This window comes from Erythrolamprus reginae, chromosome 8 (genome assembly GCF_031021105.1).
Source record: "Erythrolamprus reginae isolate rEryReg1 chromosome 8, rEryReg1.hap1, whole genome shotgun sequence".
NCBI classification, from domain to species: Eukaryota; Metazoa; Chordata; class Lepidosauria; order Squamata; family Dipsadidae; genus Erythrolamprus; species Erythrolamprus reginae.
This window is the reverse complement of record NC_091957.1, coordinates 17,947,685-17,971,201: the sequence shown is the minus strand read 5'-3', so window position 1 is coordinate 17,971,201 and position 23,517 is coordinate 17,947,685. Positions and strand designations below refer to the sequence as shown.

At 46.0% G+C, this 23,517-nt stretch overlaps 1 protein-coding gene across 5 annotated transcripts in view; it reads left to right on the top strand.

The window, feature by feature from the left end:
- TP73 (tumor protein p73) overlaps positions 1–21,465 on the top strand; it is a 68,016-nt gene extending 46,551 nt beyond the window's left edge. For all 5 annotated transcript variants that reach the window (XM_070759086.1, XM_070759085.1, XM_070759084.1 and 2 more), the window contains 10 exons: positions 8,708–8,894; positions 9,900–10,015; positions 10,668–10,777; positions 12,164–12,306; positions 13,393–13,481; positions 13,814–13,938; positions 15,240–15,394; positions 16,226–16,358; positions 19,770–19,863; positions 20,003–21,465. In XM_070759086.1, the coding sequence (XP_070615187.1) occupies positions 8,708–8,894; positions 9,900–10,015; positions 10,668–10,777; positions 12,164–12,306; positions 13,393–13,481; positions 13,814–13,938; positions 15,240–15,394; positions 16,226–16,358; positions 19,770–19,863; positions 20,003–20,323 (1,473 nt within the window). In that variant the 3' untranslated portion in view covers positions 20,324–21,465. The remainder of the gene's footprint in view (positions 1–8,707; positions 8,895–9,899; positions 10,016–10,667; positions 10,778–12,163; positions 12,307–13,392; positions 13,482–13,813; positions 13,939–15,239; positions 15,395–16,225; positions 16,359–19,769; positions 19,864–20,002) is intronic.
- The last annotated feature ends 2,052 nt before the right edge of the window (positions 21,466–23,517 follow it).

Genomic DNA, 23,517 nt, shown 5'->3' with positions numbered 1-23,517 from the left:
AAAACAAAGAAGGAAGGAAGGAAGAAAAAATAATGTGTGGCAGAAGGGAGGAAAGGGGAAGGAGGGAGGGAAAAGAAAGAAAACGTAGGAAGGGAGAGGGAAGAAAAGGAAAGGGAGGAAGGAAGAATGAAGGAAGGGAGAGAAAAGAGAGTGGAAAGAGGGAGGAAAGGAAAGAAATGGGAGGGAGGAAAGAAAAAACAAGGAAGGAAGGAAGGAAGGAAGGAAGGAAGGAAGGAAGGAAGGAAGGAAGGAAGGAAAAATAATGTGTGGCAGGAGGGAGGAAAGAGGAAGGAGGGAGGGAAAAGAAAGAAAATGTAGGAAGGGAGAGAGAAGAAAAGGAAAGGGAGGAAGGAAGGAATAATGAATGAAGGAAGGAAGGACGAGAAAAGAGAGTGGAAAGAGGGAGGAAAGGAAAGAAAAAGAAATGGGAGGGAGGGAGGAAAGAAAAAACAAAGAAGGAAGGAAGGAAGGAAGGAAAAATAATGTGTGGCGGGAGGGAGGAAAGGGGAAGGAGGAAAAAGGAAGAAAATATAGGAAAGGAGACGGAAGAAAAGGAAGGGAGGAAGGAAGGAAGAATGAAGGAAGAAAAAGGAAAGAGTGGAGGGAGGGAGGAAAGGAAGGGAAAAGAAAGAGGGAGGGAGGGAGGGCGGGAGGAAGGAAGGAAGGACCATTGAAAGAATTCCCAGGAGCCAGGATGGGCCTCAGCACCCCCCTCCGCTTCACCTGCCGGTCCTTCCCAGTTTCCAGAGAAAAAGGCACCCATGGCAGCTGTGCCCCCCCCCTTTGCCAGGGGCCGTTGCCATCACCCTCTCTGGGGCGGCCTGGCGGGAGCTGTTGGGGCTTGACAGAGGCGGAAGCTTTTCTGCGTGGGATGAGGGCTGCCATTAGCCCCAGGGCTTCTCTCCGCCGGTCCTGTCCCGACATGGGAGAACAAACCAACAACATGCACACAACGGTTCCTCTCTTGGGTTTTTTTTTTGGGGGGGGAGGAATGTCTGCCTCCGTTCCCAGGAAGACGGCCTCCTTCCTGGGAAGTGAAGCAAGCTTAGCCATAAACAAGCCACCTTGTGGGTTTAAGTGGATGCAACATCCTAATTAAGCCAGAGTTTGCGCAACCCCGATCGATAAACTACGATCAGTTGCTTCTCAGATAAGCCCATTAAGGTGGAAACACTTTGCTGATAAAACACATGGGTAATTTTATCGTGGCCACGATGCTACAAAACCAGCCAAGATCAAGATTTAATATATTTGGGAAGGAACATCAGTGTACATGAGGGTATGTACATTGGGCAAGGGGTCGGATTAGATGACCTCCGAGGTCCCGTCTAGCTAGGAGTCTACCCGATCCGGAATCCATGCAGAGGGTTAGAAATATTGCAAATCTAAATACATAAATATGTATATCTACACTTATATTATATTATGTTATATTACTATACCAATACGTATATACGTATCCCCGAGTCTGCGGAGAGGGGCGGCATACAAATCTAAATAATAAAATAAATAAATTTGTGTCTGTCTATCTATGAATCCATCCATTTATCTAATCTCTCTCTCTCACTCTCTCTATCCATGCATGTATCCATCCATCCATCCATCCATCCATTTAATCTCTCTCTCTCTACGTCATCTTGCTATCTATCCATTTATCCATCCATCCATCCATCCCATCTATCTCTCTCATCTATCAATCTATCCATCTATTTATCATCAATCAATCAATCAATCTATCTATCTATCTATCTATCTATCTATCTATCTATCTATCCATCTATCTTTCTCATCTCTCTCCCATCCATCCATCCATCCATCATATCAATCAATCAATCAATCAATCAGTCTGCCTGTCTGTTTATCTATCTATCTATCTATCTATCTATCTATCTATCTATCTATCTATCTATCTATCATCTATCTATTTATCTATCCATCTATTTATCATCAATCAATCAATCAATCAATCATTCTATCTATCTATCTATCTATCTATCTATCTATCATCTATCTATCTGTTTATCTATCTCATCTCTCTCTCTCTCCCCCCTCCATCCATCCATCCATCCATCATATCTATCTGTCTGTCTGTCTGTCTATTTGTCTATCTGTCTATCTGTCTATCTTTCATTCATCTATTCATCTGTCTGTCTGTCTGTCTGTCTGTCTGTCTGTCTGTCTGTAAATATAAAGATATGATTAAACTGAAACTTGCATATTGCAGTTGGTGGCCTTGCACTTGGTGGTTTATTCCATAAATCAGCTTTAAACAAACCATAGCTTAACACAATGCACCCCAAAAAGGGGGGGCGGGAGTTTTCTCAGAGGCAAACTGAGGCCACCCAGAGTTTGCAAGAGATTAAAACTGGAATAATAAAACTTCCTCTTTTACAGCCTACAGGAACGAGGGAGTTGGAAGGGACCTTGGAGGTCTTCTTGACCAGTGTTTCCCAACCTTGACAACTTGAAGATATCTGGACTTCAATGCTGGCTGGGGAATTCTGGGAGTTGAAGTCCAAATATCTTCAAGTTGCCAAGGTTGGGAAACACTGGTCTAGACCAACCCCCTGCTCGAGCAGGAAATCTGATGCAACTATACTGCTCAAAAAAACAAAGGGAACCCTCAAAGAACACTTCCTACATCTGAATGAATGAAATATTCTCACTGAATACTTTGTTCTGTACAAAGTTGAATGTGCACATCAGCCTGTGAAATTGACTGTCAATCAATGTTGCTTCCTAAGTGGACAGTTGGATTTCACAGAAGTTTGATTGACTTGGAATTCTATTGTGCTGTTTAAGTGTTCCCTTTATTTTTTTTTGAGCAGTGTATATTATAAAACTATAATATAGTCTGCAAGGAGTTGGGTGGCTTAGAAATTTAACTAACTAACTAACTAACTAACTAACTAACTAACTAACTAACTAACCAACCAACCAACCAACCAACTAAATAAATAAATCTATAATACCCTAACTATAATTCTTTTTTTAAAAAAGATCTCTGCTTCATTTCCTAGTCCCTGCAAAAGATCAGAAGTGCCTTTTTCCGTTTAAAGGAAGTGCTGACATTTTATTTTTTTATTTAGGAAACGCAAAGTTTTAATCAAATCAATTGGTGCTTGCACACGCGTGCGCACACACACACACACACAGGTGTGTCGATTTATCTTTGGCTGGGAATTGTCTTTTTCCTTCTGCAAATTCCCAGGGCCTCCCAATTGCTCCAGGGATGAGCCCAAGGGGGAGGTGGGCTGAAGAGATGAGGGGGCTTTGAGAGGAAGGGGGGGCAATACAGCTGCAGAGGAAAGAGGAAAGGGGGGAGGCAGCTTCTTTTAAGTCCTGGGTGGGGGCTCCAGAGGAGGGGGCTCTGCAGTGGCTCAGGGCTACGGAAGGAGAGGTACCCACCGAGGAGGGTGAAGAAGGGCTGGAGTAATGCAGATTTCAAGATTGTTTTTTTAATTATTATTATTTATTTTATTTAGTATTTATTATTATTTATTAGATTTGTATGCCGACCCTCTCTGAAGACTCCGAAGACTGTTGTTGAAATGTATTTGTTTTCTTGTGAAGTCTATGGCAAGAGTTAGGAGGGGAAAGTGTCTCTCGGGCTGCAAAAATGGTCTTAAGCATCAAACTTACCAGGTCCACCCATCCTTTCCCTCTCTCCCTGTTTCCCTGCCTTTCTTTCTTTTTCTTTCTCTCTTTGTCCATCCATCCATCCTTTCCCTTCCCTCCTTCCCTTTCACCTTCACCTCCCTCCCTCCCCATCTCTTTTCCATCCATCCATCCCTCTTAATCTCCTTTGGTCCATTCATCCTTTCCTTCCCTCCCGGTTCCTGCCTGCCTTTTTTCTTTCTTTTTTTCTTTTTCTTCTTTGGTCCATCCATCCATCTTTTCCCTTCCCCCCTTTCACTCCCACCTCCCTCCCTCTTAATTTCTTTTCCTTCCTTCCTTTCCTTCCTTCCCTTGCTCCCTCCTTCCCTTGCTCCCTCCTTCCGTCCCTCCCTTCCCATCTCTTTTCCTTCCTTCCTTCCCTCGCTCCCTCCTTCCATCCCTAAATCCCCATCTCTTTTCCTTCCTTCCTTCCTTCCTTCCTTCCTTCCTTCCTTCCTTCCTTCCTTCCTTCCTTCCTCCCTCCCCCTCCCTCCTGCCTTTGGTTTACCCCTCCTTCCTTCTCTGGTTCTTCCTGAATCCAGCTCCCAACCTCCCCGCAAACAGGGGACGGCTGGTAAAGAGCAAGCGAGGAGGTGGGAGGCGTGTTGGGGCAGGAGGCGATTTGGCGTCAAAACATACCTGTGGAGTTTGGGGGGGGGGAAGGAGGTGATCTTTGGATCCAGGGATTTCCGAGCATGTGTGCACATGGGAGGGACCTTGCCCGCCTTGGCACAGGGCTGGCCTGCTCGCGGGGAGAAGCCGGCGGAATGCTTGGCACGGCTGGGCTTGCCCTGAACGGTGCGGGCATGCCAAGCCAGGCTCCCCAACCCCCCCCCGCCCTCCCCACTGGGGAAGCCGAGGGTGGGTGGGGAGGGGAACCAGCTGCATGGCTGGGGGCGGTCCCACCCGCTGGTGCCCACTTGGCTCAGGGTCAAGGGTCACCGCTGGAAGGCCAAGAAGGTGGAGGATGGGGGCAATTGGTTTGAGTCCAGCTTCCTTCTTTTTCCTTCCTTCCCTCTTCTTTTCTTTCCTCTTCTTTTCTTTCCATCCCCCTCTCTCTCCTTCCCTCCCTTTCCTTCTTTCTCCCTCTCTTCATCCTCTCCATCCTTCATTTCTTTCCTACCTCTTTCCCTTCTCCCTCTCCCTTTCTTCCTTCTTTTTCCAATCTCTCCCCTCCCTCCTTCCATCCTTCCCTTCCAATCCTTCCCCTCCCTCCCTTCTGTTTACTTTTTTTTATCTTTCTTTCGTTCCTGTCTGCCTTCCATCTTTTTCTCCTTGCCTTCCCTTTTCTTTCCTTCCTTCCTTCCCCTCCTTCTTTCCTCCTTCCCTTCCAAACCTTCCTCTTCCTCCCTCCCTACGTTTCTTCCTTTCCTCCTTTCTTTCCAATCCTTCCTTTTCCTCCCTTCCCTCTTTCCCCTCTTTTTCTTTCTTTCTTTCCTTCCTTCCCTTTCTTTCTCTTTTCCTTCTTTCTTTTTCTCTTTCCTTCCTTCCTCCTTCCATCCTGCCTTCCATCTTTTCCCACTCCCTTCCCCATCTTTCCTCCTCCCCTTCCAAACCTACCTTTTCCTCTGTTTCTGTTTCTCTTTTCTTTTTCTTTCTTTCCTCCCTCCCTCCTTCTTCTTCCCTCCCGCCTTCCATCTTTCTCCCTCTCTCTTTCCCATCTCCCTTTTCTCTCCTTCCTTCATTTCCCGTCCTCCCTCCCTCCTTACCTTCCAAACCTTCCTCTTCCTCCATCCCTGTTTCTTTCTTTTTCTTTCCTTCCTCCCACCCTCCCTCTTCTTCCTTCCTGCCTTCCATCTTTCTTCCCCTCCCTTCCCCATTTCCCTTTTTTCTCCTTCATTTCCCACCCTCCTTCTCCTTCCTCCTCCCAAACTTTCCTTTTCCTCCCTCCCTTTCTTCCTTCCCTCCTTCCCTTCCAATCCCTCCTTTTCCTCCATTCCATTTCCTTCCTTCCTTTCCTTTCTCTCTCTCTCTCTCTCTCCTTCCTTTCTTTCCTTTCTCTCTCTCTTCTCCTTCCTTCCTTCCCTTCCTTTCCAATCCTTCCTCGCTCCGTCCTTCTGGCATTTGAACTCCTTCCCACACCCGTTTTAACAGGGCAAAGGTTTTTGAAGCTTTTTCTCTGAACAAAAATTGCCGATCCCCACAACTAAGCCACAAGGATAAATATGAGAGAGAATCACAGCAGTGTCATATTGTGAGTCACGACATCCCAACGCAAAGGCTGCAACTCTTCACGGAGTAGTCACGTCACTAAACAAAGGACAGTTTTAAGTCGAGGAATTCTTGCCCTTTGGTGTCATTTATTCCAGTTTGATAGCTCATTTTCTCATCTTTGTGCTAAGTGTGCTACACAGATGCTACCTGAGAAGTGTTTCGAAGGGACAGGAGGAAACTGAATACAGTGTTCCCTCAATTTTCGCAGGGGATGCATTCCGAGACCGCCCACAAAAGTCGAATTTCCACGAAGTAGAGATGCGGAAGTAAATACACTATTTTTGGCTATGAACATCAACACTATTACGGAGACCGGCAGCATACAAATCTAATTAATAATAATAATAATAATAATAATAATAATAATAACAACAACAACAACAACAACAACAACATAGAAACATAGAAGACTGATAGCAGAAAAAGACCTCATGGTCCATCTAGTCTGCCCTTATACTATTTCCTGTTTTTTATCTTACAATGGATATATGTTTATCCCAGGCATGTTTAAATTCAGTTACTGTGGATTTACCAACCACGTCTGCTGGAAGTTTGTTCCAAAGATCTACTACTCTTTCAGTAAAATAATATTTTCTCACGTTGCTTTTGATCTTTCCCCCAACTAACTTCAGATTGTGACAACAACAACAATAACAATAACAACAACAACAACAACAACAATAATAATAATAATAACTATTAACACTTTAAACCCCTAAATTACAATTTCCCATTCCCTTAGCAACCATTTAGATTATTACTCACCATGTTTATTTATTAAAGTTTATTTTTAAAAAATTTATTAAAGGCGAACAAAAATTTGGCGATGACATATGATGTCATCGGGTGGGAAAAACCATGGTATAGGGGGGAAACCGCAAAGTATTTTTTAATTAATATTTTTGAAAAACCGTGGTATAGATTTTTCGCGAAGTTCGAACCTGCGAAAATCGAGGGAACACTGTGCTATAAAGTTTGGGATAAGGTCTATGATTGGTTGAACAGAAGATTAAGGAATAATTGAACAACTAAACATATTATAAAGAAGTAAATAGCTATAAATTTGTAAATTGTAGGACATATAAGTATGTTTCTTTGTATGACATGATTTGCAAAGGGTTTTTTCCAGAAACCTCTGATAAGAGCGGAGCAGTAGTAGCTCCTATATTTGTTTGTATGTTTCTTATTTTCTTATATGTATGTTGGTGTCCTGTTCTGTTTTAATAAAATAATAATAATAATAATAATAACAATAAAAAAGAAGTGTTTCGAACACAGATCCCTGTTTATCACTGGGCAGCTAAGTCAATTTTTTGGCTTTGCAAAAAAAAATCCCAAAGCGCACACACGAAGGAATGAATTTAGAAAGAACCAGGCTTTAGGATAATGAGCCGATAATTAAGCTTTATGGTAGCAATTATCCCAGATGGGATGAGTTAATGCCACATTTTTGACAGGTTGATGGGAATAAATCCACATTGGCAAAAGTTTTGACATTTTGGATGAATTAGGGAAAAGAGAAGTTGGATTTTCCCCACCGCAGGCTGCCTATAGCGAGAGCTCAACCCATAATAATCCCAATTCAAAAGCCTGGAAAATTGTCCTTTAAAAGCAAGGCTGCGATTTAAAATTTCGCACCAGAGTTGTCCGATTTCCTTCATCAAATTAATTTAATTCCGATCGAAACAATCTTAAAATTCATTCGCCTCACATCTCCTTTCAGGCATGCCCACAAAGATATTGCATTTTAGAAGGAGTTCAGGGAGCCGAAATACGCTTTCCAAGGGCCAGTTGCAAAGTGTAATGCCGAGGACTAGAAGTGCGAAACTTTTTTAACGATGAGGACTAGAAACATGAAACGCCTCCACATCACTAAATGTGGCTCACACACTCTGGGGAGTGGGGGGGCGGACCTTTCGAATTGCAATGTTTTGCAATGATTTGAATTCTTGCTTTTCAAAGACCTAATTGCCACTACCCCTACCCTCCTTGCCTTTTGTAAACTCCTCAAAACCCACCTCTGTCGTCAGCCATGGGGAAATTGATTCCCCTGGGCCGTTTCCGCTTTGTGTATGGTCTGTATGAGATGTATGATTGTTTTTATATTAAGGGTTTTAAATTGTATTGGATTTGTACTGTTTCTTGTTGTGAGCCACTCTGAGTCCTCGGAGAGGGGCGGCATACAAATCTAATAAATAATAATAATAAAAATAATAATAACCTAATTGCTTCAACCCGAGCCTGAAAAGTTAAATTTTAAATAACGCATGCTCGGGCAGCCCCTCAAATACAGTGATACCTTGTCTTACGAACTTAATTGGTTCCGGGATGAAGTTCATAAGGTGAAAAGTTCGTAAGAGGAAACAATGTTTCCCATAGGGATCAATGGAAAAGCGATTAATGCGTGCAAGCCCAAAACTCACCCCTTTTGCCAGCCGAAGCGCCCGTTTTTGTGCTGCTGGGATTCCCCTGAGGCTCCCCTCCATGGGAAACTCCACCTCCGGACTTCCGTGTTTTTGCGATGCTGCAGGGGAATCCCAGCAGTGCAAAAACAGGCGCTTTGCTAACAACGGAAGTCCGGAGGTGGGGTTTCCTAGCGAGGGGAGTCTTCAGCTGGCAACGGAAGTCCAGAGGGGGGCATCCCAGCGGCGGCGGCTTGTGTTCATAAGGTGAAAATAGCTCGGAAGAAGAGACAAAAAAATCTTAAACCCCAGGTTCGTATCTCAAAAAGTTTGTATGACGATGGGTTCATAAGATGAGTTATGACTGTATTGGAAGGCTGCTGTCGTGTCTCCCCAGGTCCTTCTCTTAATGTGAATTTTATTCCCATTTCCAGTATTCGCCTCTGCTGAAGAAACTCTACTGTCAAATCGCGAAGACATGTCCGATCCAGATTAAGGTCTCCACACCCCCGCCTCCTGGGACAGTTATCCGAGCCATGCCGGTATATAAGAAGGCCGAACACGTCACCGAAGTGGTCAAACGGTGCCCGAATCACGAGCTTGGACGCGATTTTAATGACGGTGCGATCCCCCCCCCCCCTTTATCCTTTTATCTCTCAAACTCTTTGGCTTTTATCTCGAACTTGGCTCTTTGCTTCTACCTAAGTGCGTTTTACTTTTAAAAACTTTCCGCAGAAAGGATTTTCTGGTCATCTGCCTCATTAAATGTCTTAAGACTTTGCACATCCATTATGAATGAATCCAGATAATGTTTACATTTCTTCCTCTTCCTCTTCTACTACTACTACTACTTCCTCTTCTTCCTCCTCTTCTCCTCCTCCTTCTCCTTCTCTTCTTCCTCTCTCTCTCCTCCTTCTTTAAGAACATAAGAACATTAGAGGAGCCATGCTGAATCAGGCCAAAACCCATCGAGTCCAGCATTCTGTGTCCCACAGTGGTCCATGGGGATCTTGAGCAGAAAGATAAGGCAAAACCCTCTCTTTCCCTTGACCCCCAATAAATGGGACCCAAGGGAACCCTACCTGCCTGAACCAACATAAAGGCACCACTTGGACATCTGTTTCAATAAGGGAGAGAAGGCAGGCAGGCGGGCGGGCGGGAAGGAAGGAAGGAAGGAAGGAAGGAAGGAAGGAAGGAAGGAAGGAAGGAAGGAAGGAAGGAAAGAACCTAAGAAAACCCATGTTGAATCAGGCCAAAGCCCATCGAGTCCAGCATTGTGTGGCCCACAGTGGCCCACCAATTGTCCACGAGGACCTTAAGCAGAAAGAGAAGACCCTCCCTTTCCCTGGACCCCCAACAAATGGGACCTAAGGGAATCCTGCCCGCCTCAACCAACATTGAGCCGGCATTTGGACATCCCTTTCAATAACCACCTATACACTTCGCATCCATGAATCTGTCTCATTCTGTCTTGAAGCTATCAAGGCTGACAGCTGTCATGACCTTCTTTCTTTTCCTTCTCCTCCTCCTCCTCTTTCTCCTCCTTTTCGTCTTCCTCTTCCTGCAATGCAATTTCTTTGCTTAAATCTGCAACTTTGCAATAAAACAGCTTTCTGCTTTTTCTAGGCCTCTCAGCACCCGCCAGCCATTTGATCCGGGTGGAAGGCAACAATCTCTCCCAGTACGTTGACGACCCCGTGACGGGAAGGCAGAGTGTCATGGTCCCTTATGAGTCCCCCCAGGTGACGTGTTGGGTCCGCATAGTTATGGGCTGCTTTGCTTTGCTTTCCAGGCTGCCAAAGGTGCTTGAAGGTCCAGGAAGAAAAAACTGGCATTGCTCGTGGCCGGGAAAGTGGCACTTTCAGGAAATTGTTCTTGCAAACTTAATGCCTTGAAAGGAGCAGAGGCTGAGCCTTTTCTTTCGCTTCCGATGTTGAGCCATAATTTCCATTGCAGGTTTAATTTTCATTGGCGGAATTGATTTCTTTGCAGGCAGTAATAAAGTTTGGGGGGGGGGGAAACACAGCTGGCACCATCTGGTGGCCTTCCAAGTAACTGCAGCCAGGTTCTGCAGGCTCTCATTTAAAGGGGCAGAACCCAGCTGCGAGCTAAGTCAGGCTGGGTGAGGAGTTGGAAGGGAGACTATTTTTAACCAAAATAAATTTCACATTTTTGGCCAGAAAAAATCAGATGACTATTCATCTTCCAGCCGGGTGGACTTGTTATCCTGCAGTGAGAAGGAAACTTTTTGCCAGGGTTGTAATAAATGAATCCTTGGTTTAACTTCAGAGAGTTTGTCGTGGTTGAGAAGCGGGGTCAGAACATGTAACGTATGAATTCCACCCTCCATTCGTTTGGGAAAACGAACCCCTCTCTCGTTTCTGTCTTGTCCAGGTGGGCACAGAATTTACCACCATCCTGTACAACTTCATGTGTAACAGCAGCTGCGTGGGAGGCATGAACCGAAGACCGATTTTAATCATCATCACACTGGAAACAAGAGAGTGAGTTCCTCTGGAATCCCGCTCTGCAAGGCCATCGTTGAGATTAAAATCTAAGCACCGCAAACGAATCCCTGGGTTGAAATGGGAGTTGATACCGTTGACATTCTATACGGGTCCTGTTGATTTGTTGAGATTTTTTTTGTGTGTGTGAGAAAACAAGAATCTCGGGAAATTTTGTAGAATGTCTGGAGGACAGAAGGGAAAGTGGGGACACACACGATCGAAACATTTAAACATGTGAAAGTGTTAAATAAGGTTCAGGAGGGAAGTGTTTTCAATAGGAAAGTGAACACAAGAACAAAGGGTGGCACTATCTGAGGTTAGTTGGGGGAAAGATCAGAAGCAACGTGAGAAAATATTATTTTCCTGAAAGAGTAGATGCTTGGAACAAACTTCCAGCAGACATGGTTGGAAAATCCACAGGAACTGAACTGAAACATGTCTGGGATAAACATAGATCCATCCTAAGATAAAATACAGTAAATAGTAGAAGGGCAGATTAGATGGACCAGGAGGTCTTTTTCTGCGGTCAATCTTCTAGGTTACTGTTTCTATGTTTAAACGCATTCTTAGGGAAAAAAAGAGCATAGAGTCTATATACCATAAAGCCAAACTTGTATACACTGCCATCTACTGGCTGGATACTACTATAATTATTACAGCTGATTAGTGCCCTCATGTGGCCCCCTTGGAAAAATCAACGGCCCACATGACTGGGATAAACATAGATCCATCCTAAGATAAAATACAGGAAATAGTATAAGGGCAGACTAGATGGACCAGGAGGTCTTTTTTGGCCGTCAATCTTCTATGTTTCTATGTTTCTATTTACGGACTGTGTGGTTTCTCGGCAAGGTTTTGTTCCCAGAAGCGGTTTGCCGTTGCCTTCTTCCTAGGGCTGAAAGTGTCTGGCTCAATTTCATCCACTTGCCTTGGATTCCCAAGGCGAAATTCGAACAGTTTGTAGCCTGGTGTCATCACCACAAACACAAAACTAGTTCTCTCGCATGGCAGAAAGAGTAGTAGAGTAGTAGTAGATGCTTGGAACAAACTCCCAGCAGACGTGGTTGGTAAATCCACAGTAACTGAATTTAAACATGCCTGGGATAAACATAGATCCATCCTAAGATAAAATACAGGAAATAGTACAAGGGCAGACTAGATGGACCAGGAGGTCTTTTTCTGCTGTCAATCTTCTATGTTTCTATGTTCCTATGGCAGTTAAAAACCCCAAATCCCAACAGCCCAGAATTAGTGACAACCGTGGGCAAGAAAGGACATAAAATGGAGCAAAACTTGCTTAACAAATGTCTCACTTTGTGACCGAAATTTGGGGTTGTTGTATTTGTATGTTAAGGACTACCTGTGCTATTGTTTTCCCTTCAGTGGACAAGTCTTGGGCCGCCGATCGTTCGAAGGCCGAATCTGTGCCTGTCCTGGACGAGACCGGAAAGCCGACGAAGATCACTTCCGAGAACAGCAAGCCCTAAACGAAAACGCCGCCAAGAACGGAAACCCCAATAAGAGGAGTGAGTTCTGGGATGATCCTTAGGGGAAGGTTTGGTAGGGAAGGTTTATCTATTTGCCGATGACTCTAAAGTGTGCAATAAGGTTGATATTCCTGGAGGTGTCTGTAATATGGCAAATGATTTAGCTTTACTAGATAAGTGGTCAAAGCAATGGAAACTGCAGTTTCATGTTTCCAAATCTAAAACAATGCACATGGGGAAAAGGAATCCTCAATCTGAGTATTGTATTGGCAGTTCTGTGTTAGCAAAAACTCCAGAAGAGAAGGGTTTAGGGGTTGTGATTCCTGACAGTCTCCAAATGGGTGAACAGTGCGGTTAGGCCATAGCGGAAACAAGCAGGATGCTTGGCTGCATAGCTAGAGGTATAACAAGCAGGAAGAGGGAGATTGTGATCCTGCTGGATAGAGTGCAGTATTATCCCATTTGGAATAATACTGTGCTCAGTTCTGGAGACCTCACCTACAAAAAGATATTGATAAAATTGAGCGGGTCCAAAGACGGGCTACAAAAATGGTGGAAGGTCTTAAGCATCAAACTTATCAGGAAAGACTTCATGAACTCAATCTGTATAGACTAGAGGACAGAAGGGAAAGGGGGAACATGATCGAAACATTTAAATATGTGAAAGGGTTCAATAAGGTTCAAGAGGGAAGTGTTTTTAACCGGAAAGTGAACACAAGAACAAGGGGGCCCAATCTGAGGTCAGAAGCAATGTGAAAAAATATTATTTGATGGAAATAGTAGTAGATGCCTGGAACAACCTTCCAGCAGACATGGTTGGTAAATCCACAGTAACTGAATTTAAACATGCCTGGGATAAACATAGATCCATCCTAAGATAAAATACAGGAAATAGTATAAGGGCAGGCTAGATGGACCAGGAGGTCTTTTTCTGCCGTCAATCTTCTATGTTTCTATGTTTCTATACCCGCCCTGTATTGGCGGGTTGGACTAGATGACCTCCAAGTTCCCTTCCCTTCTAGGATAATTCCAAGCTTTAATTTGGATTCCTGGCCGTCAGGAGGGGGTTGGACTAGATGATCTCCGAGGGTCCCTTCCTTTCTGTGATGCTATGATTCTTCCCAGCTTTCAAACAGAATCCACCAAGTATCCCAGCGTTGGGGGCCGGGGTTAAGAAACGGAGGCACGGCGAAGAGGAAACGTATTATGTGCCCGTAAGTAGTTAATTTGCTCCGAAAAAAAGAAAAATAATCCCATTATTTGTGTTTTGTTGTAAATAAAAAATATTTGCAGTCTCTTTCTTACAATTAAAAAGAAAGAAAAAAAAAGAAAGAAAGAAAGACCCTAAAAATTAGACATATTCAGCTGGGAACTCTGCCAATTTGTTCCAGATAATTTTATCTGTGACACTCGAGTCTTTTCAACCACTGCCGACAGCCGACGGGAGTTGCAGTCCCCGACAGCAGCAAAACGGGGCTAGATTTCACGATAAAATTGTTGCCCTTCAGAAATCCTAAATGGTCCCATCTGCTTCTCCTCCGCTCAGGTTCGCGGCCGGGAAAACTTTGAGATGCTGATGAAGATCAAAGAAAGTTTGGAACTAGTCGAGCTGGTCCCCCAGCAGCTGGTCGATTCTTACCGACAGCAGCAACAGCAGTTTCTGCAGCGACAGTAAGTCCCGCGCAAACCCCCCCCCTCCTTCGTTTTTTCCAACGCTCCTAGTTGCAACGATGAAGGGGAAACTTTGCTTAGCAGTGGAGACACACACACAAATCCAAAAGCAACCCTTTCTTGCAAAAAAGTCAGCACGAGATCCACCGGAAATTAGAAATGAAACGAAATAACCAAGAAAGGAGAATGGGTGGAGGTCAGGGTTGAAATGAGGGGTCCTTGGCGTTCTCTGAACTGGGTGGTTTTTTTGCCGATGTTTCACGGCCCAACTAGGTAACGTCATCAGTGCTAGAAGGGAGTGGGGATTTACATTGGTAGCACTGAAGAGGTTCCCTGGTGGGAATCATGAAACACCGTCAAGAAAACCACTAAGGTCAGAGATCAGCAAGGATCCCACAGTCGTAGTCCTCCTCCCGCTCTCCACAAACCCACTCCCTTCTAGAACTGACAATGTTATCTAGTTGGGTCATGAAACGTTTGCGTTAGAAATTCTGTTTATATATAGCACCACAGCAGGTGGTTTAACTGCAACAGGAAAGAATTTCCTGCTGTAGTTAAAATAGTTGAGCAGTAAAGCACATGGTGACTGTACTCCTTGCCCTGTGGTGTGTGTGTGGGGGGGTCTAACTTACTTCGCTACTGGTTCACTTTTACCCGCGTGGCAGTGCCAAATATTCACAAAAAGTTCTTGATGGGTTTTCTTGCAGACGTTTCATGACCAAACTAGGTAACATCATTTGTGCTGGAAAGGAGTGGGGAGGAGGAGAAGGATTTTGAGGTCTTTGGTGCATGCGCAGAAGAAAAAAAGCAGGAAAAAAAATCCAAGAAACAAATGCCAACGTCCATGGACCGGCACCTACATAACTGGCTCTATGACGTCACATCGGTTTGCTACCGGTTCTATAGAACCGTTGTAAACTGGGAGGAACCCATCTCTGCACCACAGGGCAAGAAGCACAGTCACCATGTGCTTTACTGCTTACCTATTTTAACTGCAACAGGAAACTCTTTCTTAGAACAAAAGAGCATAGAGTCTATAGACCATTGATCCAAACTTGTAAACACTGCCATCTACTGGCTGGTTACTGCTGTAGTTGTTACAGCTGGCTAGCACCCTCAAGTGGCCCCCATGGGAAAATCAACGGCCCATATCTCTGGCTTAAACCCAACTGGAAAATGTTTGCAGAGGAGGGGCCCAGCTCTCTCTAACATACAAGGAGTTCACCCCTTTGGCCCCGGGTGAAAGGAGGGTGCCCCCTCTGGCACATCTCGGGCTCAACTTTTGCTCCCTTCGCCCACAGAACGCACCTCCACTCTCCATCGTCCTACGGCCCGGTTTTGTCCCCCACAAATAAGCTTCATCCAGGAGGCATCAACAAGTTACCATCTGTGAACCAGCTGGTGGGGCAGCCTCTTCAGCAGGGACCCGGCATCGGGCCAAACCTTGGGCCTATGGGTAAGACAACCCCCAACTTCAAAGGTACCCCCATAACTTATTTCACACCTGCCCCGTGGACGATTTTAGGTGAATCAGGGGTTGGTTGAAACTGTACAGTGGTACCTCCACTTACAAACTTAATTCGTTCTGTGACCAGGTTTTTAAGTGGAAAAGTTTGTAAGAAGCATTTTTTTTCCATAGGAACCAAAGTAAAAGCAAATAATGTGTGCGATTGGGGAAACCACACGGAGGGTGGAGGCCCTGTTTCCTCCCAGGAGATCCCTAGAGAGTCCCTAAGGAGGCTTCTCCCCACCTTTTCCGGCCCTGTTTCCTCCCAGGAGATTCCTAGAGTGGCCCCATGGAGGCTTCTCTCTGCCTTTTCTGGCCGTTTCCTCCCAGGAGATTCCTAGAGATGCCTCACAGAGGCTTCTTCCTGCCTTTTCCGGCCCTGTTTCCTCCCAGGAGATTCCTAGAGTGGCCCCACAGAGGCTTCTCCCCGCCTTTTCTGGCCGTTTCCTCCCACGAGATTCCTAGAGAGGCCCCACGGAGGCTCCTCCCTGCCTCCGTGGGTTTTTGAGTGCTCTGTGACACTCCTGCTAGTTCTGGGGCCATTTTGTGGGCAGTCCAGCTGCTTCTGCATTGTGTGCAAGTCAGTTTTGTAGCTTTTGCGTTATTTTTGGGTAAAGTGCGATAGTTGGGTTTCTGATGCCACACCCACAGAACCGGGAGGGAAAAAATTTTATAGAGTCCACACCAGTTTAGAAACCAAATGCATTCAGAATTCGCAAAAGAATAATAAAATGGGATTTATAAACTCACCGGCGGCCACGTTTCTTTCCTCGATCTCAGGCCCGACGATGCTCAACAGCCACGCCATGCAGTCCAACGGAGAGATGAATGGGGCACACTCCTCACAGCCCATGGTCTCCAGCTCGCACTGCACTCCGCCCCCACCTTACAACCCAGACCCCAGCCTCATCAGGTAGGGGTGCCCTATGTGGTGGTGTGTAGGGCAGCCCCTCTGGTCTGTTTTAACCTCTACTGATTTCCACCCCTATGGGGTTCCAGGTGCGGTAACCTTTGACCACTTGTGGACTACAATTCCCATAATCCCCCAGCCAGCCACGCCAAGGTTGAAGATCCCTAGTCTAGGGTCTCCATGTGAGCAGGGGGGTTGGACTAGAAGACCTCCAAGATCCCTTCCAACTTTATTTTATTTTCTTAGATTTATAAGCTGTCCAACTCCTCCTTGTTATTCTATATATTCTATTATAGAATATATTCTACATTCTACATCTATATTTTTATAGAACAGGATATATTTTCAAGAAGGGATTAGAGAGTCATTTATCCAGAATGATACAGCCTCCTACTTGAGCAGGGGGCTGGACTAGAAGACCTCCAAGATCCCTTCCAACTTTGTAATAACAACAACAACAACAACAACAACAACAACAGAGTTGGAAGGGACTTTGGAGGTCTTCTAGTCCAACCCCCTGCTTGGGCAGTTAACCCTACACTACTTCGGACAGAAGGTTATCCAACATCTTCTTAAAAACTTCCATATTGGAGCATTCACAACTTCTGAAGGCGAGCTGTTCCACTGGTTAATTGTTCTAGCAGTCAGGAAATTGTTTCCTTAGTTCTTCTATATACAGTGATCCCCCGCTCGTTGCGAGGGTTCCGTTCCAGGACCCCCCGCAACGAGCGGGTTTTCGCGAAGTAGCGCTGCGGAAGTAAAAACATCATCTGCGCATGTGCAGATGGTGTTTTTACTTCCGCAGCGCTAGCGAGGAGCCGAAGATTGGGGGCGGCGCGGCTGTTTCAAAATGTCGCCGCCGGCATGGGGGGCTTCCTAGCAGCCCCCCAAACCCGGGTTGGGGGTCCGGGGGGTGCTGGCAAGCCCCCCATGCCGGTGGCGACGTTTTAAAACAGCCGCGCCGCCCCCAATCTTCGGCTCCTCGCTAGCGGGCAGGCAGGCCGTTCGCTGGCGCTCGCTCTCGCCGCTTTGGAGCTGAGTCCTGAAGCGAATTCGCTTCAGGACTCAGCTCCAAAGCGGCGAGAGGTAGCGCCAGCGAACGGTTTGTCCGCGCTCCCTCTCGCCGCTTTGGAGCTGAGTCCTGAAGCGAATTCGCTTCAGGACTCAGCTCCAAAGCGGCGAGAGCTAGCGCCAGCGAACGGCTTGTCCGCGCTCGCTCTCGCCGCTTTGGAGCTGAGTCCTGAAGCGAATTCGCTTCAGGACTCAGCTCCAAAGCGGCGAGAATGAACGGTGTGGGCGGGCGAAGGGCGGGCGGCAGCGAGGAGTTTGCGTGGGCGGTGGGGAAACTCCTTGCTGATGCCCGCTGCTCGCCCTCCCGCCAGCAAGAGGGGGAAGACCCAGGGAAGCCGCCCAGCAGCTGATCTGCCGGGCGCCATCTACGCATGCGTGCCCATAGAAAAAAGGGCACGCATGCGCAGATGGTGTTTTGACTTCCGGGTTGAAAAATCGCAAATTACCCTGTTCGCAATGGTTGGGGACGCAATAACCGGGGTATTACTGTATTCCTTTATATTCTAATACTGTATAAAGAATATATATTGTTCTATATATTCTATTTATAGATGTAGAAGATATTCGATATCTATATTTTTATAGAACATAATATGTTTTCAAGAAGAAATTAAGACAGACATTTATCAAGAATGGTACAGCTTCCTTCTTGAGCAGGGGGCTGGACAAGAACAGTGTTTTTCAACCAGTGTGCCGTGGCACACTAGTGTGCCGCGAAACATGGTCAGGTGTGCCGCGAAGAAGGAAGCTCAGGTTCCTGTCTCGCAACTTTTTGTTGAGAGAGAGAGAGAGAAAGCAAGAGAGAGAAAGAGAGAGAAAGAGAGTGAGAGAGAAAAGCAAGAGAGAAAGAAAAGAGAAACAGAAAGCAAGAGTGAGAGAGAAAGCAAGAGAGAGAAAGAGAAAAGGAGAGGAAGGGAGAGAGAAATGAGCAAAAAGGGGAGGAAAAAAGAGAAATGAGAAAATGATTGAGACAGAGAATGAGAGGAAAGAAAGAGAAACAAAAGAGGGAGAAGTGACTCTTAATTTAAAGCATATGATAAAAAGCACCCAAAGAATAAGAGAGAAACCCCCCCAACCCTCACCTGTTTTTGGAAATGGTTCAAGAGTGTGTATACAGACACAAAGGTGGGGAGGAGACGGATGGAAAAAGAGAGGAGAGTGTCTTAGGGTGTCATTTTCTGTCATTTTGGTTAGTGGTGCGCCCCAGGATTTTAAAATGTAAAAAATGTGCCGCGGCTCAAAAAAGGTTGAAAATCACTGGACTAGAAGACCTCCAAGGTCCCAACTCTATTATTCTACGTCTTATATTGTCTCTGGAGCAAGCTGGGTTTTCTGGGCTGAAGGCTGCACATCATTCTATTCCAGGGGTCCCCAAACTTGGCAACTTTTAAGACTCGTGGACTTCAACTCCCAGAATCACCTCCAGTGATTTGGGGACCCCTCCTGGCTTAGAATATCCTCCCTACCTCCCCTCCCCCCCAAAAAAATCGAAAAAAAATCAATATCCTGACACACCATTCTGCGAAACGGACAATGCTTCCCGAGACTGCATTTGAAACCCGATGCTCAAGAATCTGGGCAGATTGCGCCTAGCTGCTCCTTCGTTGGGAAGGATGGGTTTTGTAGTGCTTGCCCAAGTTCATCACACTCCTCTTAGCATATCCTTCTGAACAAACTGGCACAGCATTTAATCTAGGGGCCTTGGTGGCGCAGTGGTTAGAGTGTAATACCGCAAGCTGTTTCTGCTGGTTCCAGGTTGACTCAGCCTTCCGTCCTTCCGAGGTGGGTCAAATGAGGACCCAGATCGTTGGGGGTAAAAGAGGCTGATTCTGTACACTGCTTAGATTGGGCTGTAAAAGCTCTACGAAGTGGTAGATAAGTCTAAATGCCATTGCGAAGGCAGGCAGGCAAGAAGGAAGGAAGGAAGGAAGGAAGGAAGGAAGGAAGGAAGGAAGGAAGGAAGGGGGGGAGAGAGGATGGAAGGATGGAAAGAAGGGAAGGAAGGAAGGAAGGAAGGAATTGAAGGTTAGAAAAAGGAAGAAAGGTTAGAAGAAGGCTAGAAGAGCCGGAGTGGCACGGTGGTAAGAGTGCAGCCCTGCAGGCTCCTTCAGCTAACTGCTAGCTGCAGTACAGCGGTTCAAATCTCACCACCAGCTCCAGGTTGACTCAGCCTTCCATCCTTCCGAGGTGGGTCAAATGAGGACCCAGATTGTTGAGGGTGATATGCTGATTTTGTAAACCACTTAGAGGGGGCTGTAAAAGTACTAGGAAGCGGTATACAAGTCTAAATGCTATTGCTATTTTTTCTTTTTCTTTAAATATCCTTTTTATTTCCTTTTTAAGTTTTCTAACGGGACTGGGCTGCTCGAACTGCATTGACTATTTTACTTCTCAAGGCTTACAGACCCTTTGTCACCTGCAGAATTTGACCTTGGAGGTAAATACATGTTTTTGGGGGAAAAGGTCCTCTGCTTTGGGGTAGGTGGGCAAAGGAAGAATTAACAGGCTGTGGGGCAAGGGGGGAGAGGCCATTTTGCTGTCCTTCAGAGTTGATCTGCTCCTTCGTCTCTTGGTAGGATCTCGCGGCCCTGAAGATCCCCGAGCAGTACCGCATGATCATCTGGAGGGGCCTCCAAGATCTGAAGCAGAGCCACGATTACGGCGGGCAGCAGCTCCTCCGCTCCAGCAGCAACGCCGCCACCATCTCCATCGGGACTTCCGGAGAGCTGCAACGGCAGCGCGTCATGGAGGCCGTCCACTTCCGAGTCCGCCACACCATCACCATCCCGAACCGGAGCGGATCCGACGAGTGGGCGGACTTTGGCTTTGACCTGCCCGATTGCAAATCCCGCAAACAGTCCATCAAAGAGGAATTTCTCGAGGGGGAAATCAATTGAGTGGGGGGTGGGGGGAAGGTCTGGGGCAAAATCGTAGATTTTGGCGCGAGGAAAATCGTAGATTTTGGCACGAGGACCGAAGCCAGCCAAAAAAAGTATTTTCGGGGGAGGTTCATGGTGGTGGACTTTAGCGGTGTCCACTTTCCGTACATTTCTCTACGGCATTGCCGTGCAACCCACGAGAAGGAAAGAGACGAGCTCGAACCAGCCAACTTGGAAAACACGATGAAAGCATGCGTTCGAATTTGCGGAAGATCTGGGTGTCAAATTTTGCGTCCTCCAGGAAAGAGGATGGGCTGGTTTCCTTCCTGAACAATCCTTCAACTTTTCAACGATGGCCATCATTTTTTATCTCCGGTGAAAAATGGGTTCGTTGCACCTTTTGGTCGAAAAGGATCTAGAAACTAGGGGTAACCCCTCCACTGACCCCCCATCCCTTCCCTTAACGGACTGCCAAAATGTGTTTGTTTTTCTACAGTGCTACATAGACTGAAAACAACAACAACAAAGCTGTTTATAAGTCGGTCAACAAACTCAAGTGACATTTGTATTAGTTAGATTCACCCTTTGCTCCATTCGAGCAGACATACGCTGTACATAACTTGTATTTAACCACTGTTGTGCAGTTTACGTAAGCGATTTTAAGATGGCTTTATCTACCACCAAGATTTGACCATTCGGGAGGTCTCCCAACTTTAAGACTTGTGGACTTCAACTCCCAGAATTCCCTAGCCAACAGCAAATGGAGGAATTCTGGGGTCGGAAGTTTACAAAACTTGGCAACTTGTGAATTTAAACTCCCAGAATTCGCCAGCCACCATCAAATAGCAGGCTAAGGAATTCTGGGAGTTAGAAACCCACAAAACCTGGCAACTTAAGAAGTTCTGGGAATTGAGGTCCACAAAACATGGCAACACGTTGAACTTCAATTCCCAGAACTCTCCAGCCAGCAGCAAATGGGGGGATTCAGGAGACTGAAATCCATGTGTCTTAAAGGTTGCCATGTTTGGCGAGAAAGATAAAGATTTATCTGTACAGCCAAAGGGATAATTTTGGCTCGGGGAATCCATTCCTAAACTGAACGTCCAAATCTCCATAAAGGAACGGATTTTTTTTTAAAAAAATATGTGCTTTGCCATGAACTCTGAGGTCACATTTCCTATGTTGTGGAGGAAAGTTGTGTTTGCGTGATGGGGCTGCGATTTAGAAAATGGGTGTCACTTATGGATGCAAAGTTTTCCCTATTATCACAATGCGCTACCCAAGAATCCCGCTTCAATCTGTCCAGTGATAAAATTATGAGAAATACTTAGGGGAATGATGGCGGGCGAACCTTTTTCCCCTCGGATGCCGAAAGAGCATGTATGCGCACTATTCGGCATGCGTGAATGCCCACACCAATAATTCAATGCCTGGGGAGGGTGAAAACAGATTCCCTTGCTCCCAGGAGGCCCTCTGGAAGCCAGAAACAGCCTGTTCCCCAAGTTCTGGTGGCCACAGTAGGCTCGTGTTTCACCCTCCCCAGGTGCCAAAGGCTTCCCTGGAGCTGGGGGAGGGTAAAAATGCCTTCCCCCATCCTCCCAGAGGCTCTCTGGAAGCCAAAAACGCCCTCCCAGAGCCTCTGTGCGAGCCATAAATCAGCTGGATGGCACACAAATGCATGTTGAAGCTGAGCTTCAACATGCCACCTGTGGCATCCATGACATAAGTTCGCCATCACTGACTTAAGGGGTCAATTTGGGGCTGTGGCTGGCTTTACCTTCCTTACCAGTTCGCAAATGTGAGTGCACATACACTCTGCCCATACGCACAGCCTACAGCGCATGCTCAGCTTCTTAAGTAGAAAATGGTTCTTAAGAAGAGGCAAAAAAATCTTGAACACCCGGTTCTTAGCTAGAAAAGTTCTTAAGTAGAGGCATTCTTAAGTAGAGGTACCACTGTATAAGAGATGGAGAATTCTCTTTTCATCTAAAAAATCTCTGCTTAAGGATAGGGCAGCGACAGCATTTAAGAAAACTGATTTATTATCCCTACAAGGTTTCAAATCATTAATTTAATTTAATTTAATTTAATGTAATTTATTTGACTTATATGCCACTCAATCCCACAGGACTCATGGCCTCAAATGTACAAAACGGCCCAAGCAGACGTTTCTGAGATGCTGACCGTTAACTAAAAAAATGCACATTTGGGCCAGACTGGTTATTTTCTCCCACGAAAAAGAAATAGACAGGGCCGTTTTTTACACTTAACGACCGTTGTAACATCCCCATAGTTCACGCGTGATCCAAATTCCGGTGCTTGGCAACCGACCCGCGTTTACGATGGTTGCAGCATCCCGAGGTCACGCGACAGGGGACCCAGATCCACTTAACAACCGTGGCCGTTCACTTAAAGAAGCATGGAAAGAGAAGGGAGTGAAATTCATTCAAACCAACCTTCTCACTTAGCGACAGGAAAAAAAATCTTGGCCTCCATTGCGGTCGTACGTACCTCGAGGACTACCTCTACTACAAAATAACACCAGGGTGGGCTTCAAATAATTTGACAATGGGTTCTCTGCCTGGTGGTTAGGGGGGGCGTGCCCATGGTGGGGGCGTGGCCTAGTTGGCCTCTTGCACCGCCCTGGGGGCGAAAACAGGATGCGGGGGGCCATTTTCCCCTCCCTGTTTCCGGGCTTACGGAGCCTCCGGGAGGACCATTTTTTGCCCTCCCTCGAGCCTCCGCGTGGGCCCTGCACTTACCTGTGATCCAAAACGGGCGACCTGGGGACTCCTGCGAGGGGCAGGTGGGCAGGGCAGGGTGGGCGGGGCCAACTAGTAAACTTAACATCCAGTTTGAGCAAACCATTGGGAACTGGCTGAATCTCACCCTTGAGTGAAGAGTTTAAAGCTATTTAGAATTCATGGCTTTGTGGATCTGGCTCAGGACACATCAAATATCTCCGCCTCTTTCTGGATGATCATTTGGACAACAACGCTGGCTTTCAGTTTAGGGGATGTAAGTAGGACCCCCAAAATCAGACAGAAATGGACTTCAGTTTTGGGGGGTATTTTTCCCTGAATGGTCAAACATGTTTGCTTTGCCGTCATGATCTTTTTGAGGAACAGAAAACAAATAATCTTATTTTTGTAAGGTTTTTTCTTCTTCTTCCTTTTGGTAATACAATAAATGTTATTTTGAATGTTGTTTTC